The 8305-nt window shown below is 49.4% G+C and overlaps 1 protein-coding gene across 1 annotated transcript; it reads left to right on the plus strand.

Moving 5' to 3' along the window:
* Positions 1-728: 728 nt before the first annotated feature.
* Cytl1 (cytokine like 1) lies at positions 729-4745 on the plus strand. Its single transcript, XM_004669832.2, has 4 exons — positions 729-904; positions 2487-2531; positions 2711-2839; positions 4280-4745. The coding sequence occupies exons 1-4, from the start codon at positions 752-754 to the stop codon at positions 4361-4363; spliced, it is 411 nt and encodes a 136-aa protein (XP_004669889.1). The 5' UTR covers positions 729-751; the 3' UTR covers positions 4364-4745.
* The last annotated feature ends 3560 nt before the right edge of the window (positions 4746-8305 follow it).

Raw genomic sequence — 8305 nt, forward strand, 5'->3', positions numbered from 1 at the left:
TTCTGAGCTGGGGACACATTACCTGATTGCACATAGGAAGAGTGGGGGAAGGAGACTTAAAATCTGGGCCAAGGCTGTGGCTAGGAGTGGCCTGCACCCCAGCTTCTAAATGGGGAGACTCTCCTTTAACTGGTACCATTTCAGCCCTAAAGAATGCTCATTTGAGAACTGTTCTTTCCTGCTCTGTGGTCTGGGGCCTGGGGTGGGGTCTCAACTACGGTCACAGCACAGGACCAGAGCTGCACCCAAGGGTCTTCTGCCAGGTTAGTGGCTGGCCTACAGACTGCCTGACTCCATTCCCTCTTATTGTGCCATCCATTAGGCTGGGGGAACAGAGTCACCTCAAGTCCTCCTCCCTTTCTCCAACCCCCAATTCTATTCCCAGAGACCAGCCAAGTTACAAAATGATTTGACATGGAGCCAGAGTGGCAGCTCCTGGCCTCCGACCTAACCTTCCATTCTTTGTCTACCCCCCACCTTTCCCCGCTCCCTGCCCTTCGGCTCTGCTTTCTCAACCACTGGTAGGAAGTGAGAGCCTGCTCCCCCTCCAAGTGCCCCCACAGCCCCTCCTCTCACCCCAGCATCCTTCTGAAAGGATCAAGTGTCCTGGCCCCAGTGGGTGTGTCCCATCCTCGCTCCCACCCTGCCTGGGCCAGCCCCACAGGAAAAAGGCGTGGACTGTGGGCCCTGGACCACCCCCCCCAGAAGCTGTTTAAAGGGCCAAGCAGCCTAGCAGAGGGCACCTAGCACCATGTTCCCCCGGGCGCTGCCCCTGCTCCTCCTGCTGCTACTATCCTGGCTCCAGGCCACGCAGCCTGCACCTCCCACCTGCTATTCCAGGATTCTGACCCTGAGCCAGGACATCACAGAGGACTTCCAGAGCCTGCAAGCTGCAGAGCCACAGGTGAGCCCCCCACTCCCTGCCTCCATGCCTGGAGACACATAGCAGACCCAGGCCCAGCTTTCAGACTTTTGCCTTGAGACATAACAATTAAAAACAAAACTAAAACCTCAGCTCCCCAGAGAGTCTAGAACTTCAGAATTTAACAAAGAATTATGTTTCTTTAGTTTACTCTCTCAGACCTCAGTAGCCTGGTGACCAAAAGAGTGTGTCAAGAAACTGGCACACTTCCTATCTGCTGCAGATCAATCTCAGTCCCCTGGCTCAGTTGCCTCCTCTGCAAAATAGGGGAACAATAGCATCCCCCAGGGTGCCAAGAGGCTTAAAGAGTCACCACAAGGCAGAGGAGAGCCTAGCAGGTTGCTAGAGCTATAGCCCTATCACAAGAGGAAGATCCATGAACTCAGGGGTGTCCCCTGAGGGGAGCTGCAGGGTAGGAGGACCCACCCTGTCTTCTTCTCCCAGAGAGAAGCAAGATGTCTTAGAACCCACTAAGCACCTTCATGAAATTTCACTGTAAGTATGCACAGAGCCTGATGTTTCGTAGATGTTGGGATTACAGTGTCCTAACACTCTTTGTATTTTTTCTTGAAAAGTTAAAGCACATGCATTCGTGTCTGCTAGAAAAGTAATATGCTCTGTAGTGGTGTGGCTGGAAAAATATAGAGGGCAGAGGAAGAGTAGTGTGTCTGATTCTCCCACCAGTAGGCAATGCTGCCGGAAGCCTTTGCTTCTCCTGTCTGCACAGAGGCATGGCACCAAGTACCGGGGGAGGGGGGCATGGACCCAATATCATAAGTGCCTTTCAAGTTCATTTTCAATCACATCAAATAATTCCTAATCTTTCTACATTTTTTTGGACCGCTGCACAATTTAGCCACACTCCCTATTGAATAAAGTACAAGAATCTGATTTTAGAAGGCAAAAAAGCATAGACTCACCACAGAGTGGAAGTGGAAAGAAGATGTGTTCTAACTCTTCTCTTTCACAAGTGAGGAACGGAGTCACAGGAAGACAGTGACCCCAGGTCACCCAGGGATGAACGAAAAGGAGGGTTTTGGGGCTCTTGGCCTCTGGTCCTTTGTGGTTCTCTCCTATATGTTGTATGCTTCACTAAGTGTCATAGTTAAGAACTGTTGTGATGTACCTGATACATATGACAATATATGTCAATGCATATGCATATATAATCATACATCCAACTATGCGAAGCTATAGAATGGTCATATAGCCAATAGCTACCAAGCTGTGTTACATATATGTACACATATTCAGTATCTTATCAGATACCACTCCACATGTTTACATATATGTTTGTGTGCACATGCATGTGTATACAGCATTGTGTAAAACAGTGCTCTAATTCACAGCAACTGTTGTTAAGGTAAAGGCAGTGTTCTAAAAGCCAAGTCTGGAAGAGCACCTGTCCATTGAGGGACTCAGGGGACACAACGCAAGGCAGCACTGCGGGTGCCATGGCAACAAAGACCAGGGTCTGGTACTGCGGCCGGGGGGGGGGGGCAGGGGGCTGTCTGGGACCAGGTGGCTCCCGCAGCCACCCCGTTCACCTGCTTCCTCTCTGCAGGAGCCATGTGTGAGGTACCTGCCCCGGCTCTACCTGAACATCCATGTAAGTGGAGATAACTGATGGCAGGGGCTGGGAGATGGGGGAGGGGTCTGAACCCACCTCTGCTGCGGATCAGGGACGCCGGCCTTGGAGGCCCTCATGCTATTTGGGAGGATGCACGAGCTCAGCTCCCTGTTCTCTAGCTACTGCTTCCCCTCAGTCCTCTCCTTTCCCACTCCCAGAATTACTGTGTGCTGGCCAAGCTGCGGGACTTTGTAGCCTCACCCCAGTGTTGGAAAGTGGCCCAGGTGGACACCTTGAAGGACAAAGTACGGAAACTGTACACCATCATGAACTCCTTCTGCAGGAGGGTATGTGAACCCTAGCAAGCCCTTTGCTCGGGTGGGGAGGAGGAGGAAGAAGGACTGGGAGGGGTGGGAAGGTCTCAGTGGGGCTTCTAGTCCACATTTGTTAAGTGGTCAGGGATTAGGATGATGCCCATCACTTCCCATGGCTGCACGTGATGGGATTGTCTCACTGCCAGGAGCCAAAGAGGTAATCAGGAGAGGCTCCCTGGAGGAGAGGGCTTCTCTTTGTTGTGATGGGAGGTGCTCGTAGGAGGAAGAAGGAGGACAGATGTCAGTACTGTGAGCCCAGGACACAGAGTCAGCCACAGGTAGCACAGATTGTGCATGAGTGAGCCTTCCCCTTCTCTACATAAGCACCCCTTCACATTTCTGGAGCAGTTCCCTTAAGGATGAACTGGTGCCCACCTTGGAGCATCACTGCAATCATACTAAGTGCATCCTTCCAGGATGCCAGCTCTGCACTTTCTCAACCCCAAGATGCCTGGTAAGGTGACTAAATGTAAAACTGCAAGCTCCTGCCTGGCCAGAGTTAACCCTCCCCTCCAGAACCCTTGGAAATTCACTTGTTATATACTTCATCCCATGTGCAGGCCCTCCTCATCCCTGATTCTTCACCTCATCTCATGACAGGCCCTCCTCATCCCTGATTCTTCACCTCATCCCATGTGCAGGCCCTCCTCATCCCTGATTCTTCACCTCATCCCATGACAGGCCCTCCTCATCCCTGATTCTTCACCTCATCCCATGACAGGCCCTCCTCATCCCTAATTCTTACTTCATCCCATGCGCAGGCCCTCCTCATCCCTGATTCTTCACCTCATCCCATGCGCAGGCCCTCCTCATCCCTGATTCTTCACCTCATCCCATGACAGGCCCTCCTCATCCCTGATTCTTCACCTCATCCCATGACAGGCCCTCCTCATCCCTGATTCTTCACCTCATCCCATGCGCAGGCCCTCCTCATCCCTGATTCTTCACCTCATCCCATGCCCAGGCCCTCCTCATCCCTGATTCTTTTGGTCTGTGGGGGAGACAGGAAGACAAAATCATCACAGTACTATTGAGTGGTGCATGATGTGCATTGACTGAAGTGAAAGGCAAAAGTTGGTATGATTCTGTATAGTATCCTTAACAACCTTGCCAGAATTATTGCTCAGTAATTAACAATACATCATTCACTCATTCAGCTCACCTATCAGTCGATCTGGTCAACCAGTACAGGAGTGACTTCATGAGTAATAAAGATAATAAAATACGAGACCTTGTGAGAGCATGAAGAAGGAATTGGCTGTCTCTTGGAGGAGGAGGAGGTTGTAGTAGAAAGTTTTCATGTACTGGGGACAATTTCATGCACAGTCCTTGCAGGCGACCCAGAGTACTGTAACTGCCCCCAGGCTCCGCAGACACCTGTAGTACATTTGTTCATTTCTCATCCTTTTCCAGGAATTGGTGTTCCTCTTAGATGACTGCAATGCCTTGGAATACCCAATCATGGTGACCACGGGCCCACCAGATTGGCAGAGTTAAGAAAGCAGATGGAGCGGAAAAAGAACCCAGAAGGCTGACCTCAATCTGCTGCCAAAGCTCGGGTTGGGGGAAATACAGGCCTGTTGGTCTCCAAGTTCGTGTCCGAACTTACCATGGATCTCCCACCTTCGAGAATGCCAGCTGAGCCTCCCCGTCCCGAGAGTGCTTGCTGCATAGGATTACAAGTGCAGTCATTATGTGTTGCCAGGGTATTAGATACATAAACAGAAAAATACTCACCAGCTTCTCTACAGGAAACAGCAAAATAGTATGTCTTTATGCATGCTTTTGAGATGTATTTACAAGGCTATTGCATTGTGCTGTAGGACTCACTCTTTTAATGAAAGATGATAAAAATCAAATAAAGAATGTCTTTGCAGCATGTTTTGTCCAAGGTGACCTCAGAGGGGTAACACTCAGCTTCTTCTCAAAGATCCTGCTCTTCCCATGATGTATCTGTTTCCTCTCCATCAAACATCCATATTCGGGTCCACTTCTTTCTACTCATGTGAATATCTGCTCCTAAGTGGTGCTCCAACTTCTTCTGGGGACAGATTGTCCTAGTGAGGAGAGCCCTAAGGACCTGTGTTCACAGGGTCCACAGCACCTTGCACTGTCACAAGGCACAGTTCTTCCAGGTGTGGTGGTGCATGCCTTTAATCTCAGCACTCAGGAGGCACAGGTAGGAAGACTGTTGTCTTCCTGGAGCTGGAAGCTACCCTGAGACTACAAAGTGAATTCCAGGTCAGCCCAGGCAAGAGTGAGACCGAGACCCTACCTCAAAAATAAAAAAAAAAAAAGAAAGAAAAGGAAAAAAAAAAGCTCAATTATTTGGTCCCATACTGCACAGCTGAGACAAGGATCATAGAAGGTTGAGGCTCAGGTGAGTTGAACACCTTGACCTGCCCAAGGCCTGCAGAGTGGGCCCTGGATGAAAGCCAAACTGTCTGACTCCAAATCCTGGACTGCTCCCATGCTGGTTCCCTGAAGGCAAAACATACCTGTGTCCTTAACCTATGAACCCAACAGTAGGGTCTTAGTAAGAAACTGGACTGTGGAAGTGTGTACTCATGTTGATTGTGTTCAGTGGCACATGTCACACCTGGGGCTAGCCCGTGCATGCCAGGCCTTTCTCCTGTTCTTAGATTCTCTGGGTCCCAAGGGCTGAGAATGGATGCCTTTGTTTCAGTCATTGTGCTGGAATCCTAGGACAGCCACCACAAGGCATCTTTGACTGAATTAAAATTAGAGAACTGGGGCTTGACAAATGGCTTAGCAGTTAAGGCATTTGCCTACAAAGCCAAAGGACCCAGGTTTGATTCCCCAGGATCCACATTAGCCAGATGCACAAGGGGGCACACACATCTAGAGTTCATTTGCAGTGGCTGGAGGCCCTGGAGTGCCCATACTCTCTCTCTTTCTCTGTCAAATAAATAAATAAAAATAAATATTTTTTAAAAAAAAAATTAGAGAACTGGCATGAAGGAGGCTAGACTTTTCAAGCTGAAGTGTCTGCAGGTATGTGCTCTCTCAAGCCCAGGACAGGCTTCTCCCTTGCCTCTTCCAGCTGTGTGTGGATGGCAGAGATGCTCATGTAAACCACTTGGTCTCTCCCTTGTCCCAACCTCCCCCTCCTTATAGGAACACTAACTATTGAATTGGGGTCAGCTTCATCCAATATCAACCTCATCAGTTTTGCTCAGTGCAGGGCTTCAGATCCAGAGCCTTGCACATCTGCACAGACCATGTGGCCAAATAAGGTCGTATTCACAATTTCAAGTTCAGTTCAGTGCATTTGAGAGGGGACCCACATCCACCAATAATAACATTCTTTCCAGACGTAGCCCCTGCACAGGAAAATTATGCCACAGACTGACTTTCATGGTGCCTGACACAAGGACCCCATTACCTCACTGGATCTTCACATGGTGAACGAGGGATGCCGCCAATCCTGGCTTCCTCAAGGGTAACAGGCATCGTGGGCAGCTAGCAGGAGGGAGGGGAGGGACACCACTTGCCCAGGCAAGTGCCTCCATCTCATGATGAGGTGCTGAAAACCTTTTCTATTTCTTTTCTAAATGTTTTATTTCTTTATTTCTTTATTTGACAGAGAAAGAGGGAGGGGAGAGAGAGAGAATGGGCACGCCAGGGCCTCTAACTGTTGCAAACAATCTCCAGATGCGTGCGCCCCCTTGTGCATCTGGCTAATGTGGGTCCTGGGGAATCGAACCAGCAGGAAAATGGCTTAACCGCTAAGCCATCCTTCCAGCCCAGCCTTTTCTATTTCTAGCCAGCAGAAGCCAACCATTGAAGGAGGGGGTGACTTGAGCACCTCAGACAGCTGTGCATTCATTTCTTCCATATTCACCAAATACCATAAACTTGGCAAATGTTGAGATGAAAAGTGAGGGGTTCCTGTTTATGGGACATCACAAGGAGACATACCTTGTGGCGAACTCTAGGGGACAGCAGAGGAAGGAGCAAGTCATTGTGGGATGGGACAGAGAGGTATCTTAGAGGATTTGGAATACCAGCAAAGATTGTAATATGACTGGGGACTGATTCAGCTGGAAGAGGGAGCAGGCAGAATGTGTAACGGCCAAACACACAGACTTCCAGCACTGGCAACGGGCCTCAACAGAAGTGCATGGCTGGAGCTGAAAATATGAAGGTGCCATGATGTGAGCACTGATGATGGTAAGGTCACCAGCGGTGCCCTCTACCTGGGTCCCAGCTGCATGGTCAGAAACACATGAATGACAGCATCTTCCTAGCAGAAAGATTGGGACACCCCCTCCCAATTCCTTACAAGGTCTGTTGGTTCCTGGAGGGATCTTTTGCTTTGTATTTCCAAAGTAATAAAATAACAGAGTTAGGGGCATGGCTCAGTGGTAAAAACACTTGCTGTGCAAGCCTGATGACAACCATCTGGATCCTGGGAGCCCACACAAAGCTGGATGCAAGTAGCCCATGCCTCCAGAATCCCAACGCTGCCTATGGCAATGGGAGGCAGAGTCAGGAGAATCCCAGAGCTCACTGGTCATCTTGTCTATCATTCACAGAAGCAAAACAGTAAGAAAGACTCTGTTTCAAGTAAGGAAGAAGGCAAGAGCCAGTACTCCAAGGGTGTCCTCTGACCTTCACACTGATGCCATGGCACACATGTGAACACACACAATTAACAATCTTCCCATAAGTCTCACCCTACTGCTCACTCTTTTTGCCCCAAGTAAGAACACACTAATGGGGTCTTCTCCTGGGTCCTTCCCATCAGAAAAGGATTTCCCCATGCGGTTTGATAGGTTGTTGGTGCTGACATTTTATTCCTGCAACTGATTTCATCACCCAGAAGCCACCACAGGAATGGCTGAAGCAAGTGCATAGGTTAGGAAGAAAGGCCTTGTGATGGTTCAGTTCTATGGTGAATTTGACCAGATCAGGAACCAAGTAAGAGACATTCAGGTCTGCGGGGGGAATTCCAGGAAGGAGGGATGAGTTTGAGAAGGCAGGCCAGCATGTGCTTAGACACAGAGCACTGGAAAGATGAGCTACACACAGGAGATGCTGGGTTGAAAGGCCCAAGAAATGAGTACAAGATATGAGTACACACGGGGGGTGTCTCACAGAGTAAGGTGGAGACTGATGAAGACCCCAATATCAATCTCTGGCCTCTTCACCCATGAACACCCATGTCCAATTGCACCCCCCCCCACACACGTACCACATGCAAGCATTCAAGCATGCATACAATAAATACATACACACCACAACTAAAGGTCAACCCTGTTTTATGCTTGCATCTCTTTAATATCATCACTGAATATGATCCAGTAAATCCCTTCCTCCTCCTCACCTGGTATCCAAGAGGCCTCTTTCCAATTCGCTTGATCTCACTGTCTGTCCCTTATCCATCTTCTCCCTTGCTGACTCCTTCTGAAGGTG

This window comes from Jaculus jaculus, chromosome 14 (assembly GCF_020740685.1).
Source record: "Jaculus jaculus isolate mJacJac1 chromosome 14, mJacJac1.mat.Y.cur, whole genome shotgun sequence".
Taxonomy (NCBI): Eukaryota; Metazoa; Chordata; class Mammalia; order Rodentia; family Dipodidae; genus Jaculus; species Jaculus jaculus.

Bases quoted from the DNA above. Each gene is read 5' to 3' on its own strand.
- Cytl1 (XM_004669832.2), top strand. From the start codon at position 752: ATGTTCCCCCGGGCGCTGCCCCTGCTCCTCCTGCTGCTACTATCCTGG. The intron at 2,532-2,710 runs GTAAGTGGAGAT...TCCCACTCCCAG, and splicing joins GGCTCTACCTGAACATCCAT to AATTACTGTGTGCTGGCCAA. The intron at 2,840-4,279 runs GTATGTGAACCC...ATCCTTTTCCAG, and splicing joins TGAACTCCTTCTGCAGGAGG to GAATTGGTGTTCCTCTTAGA.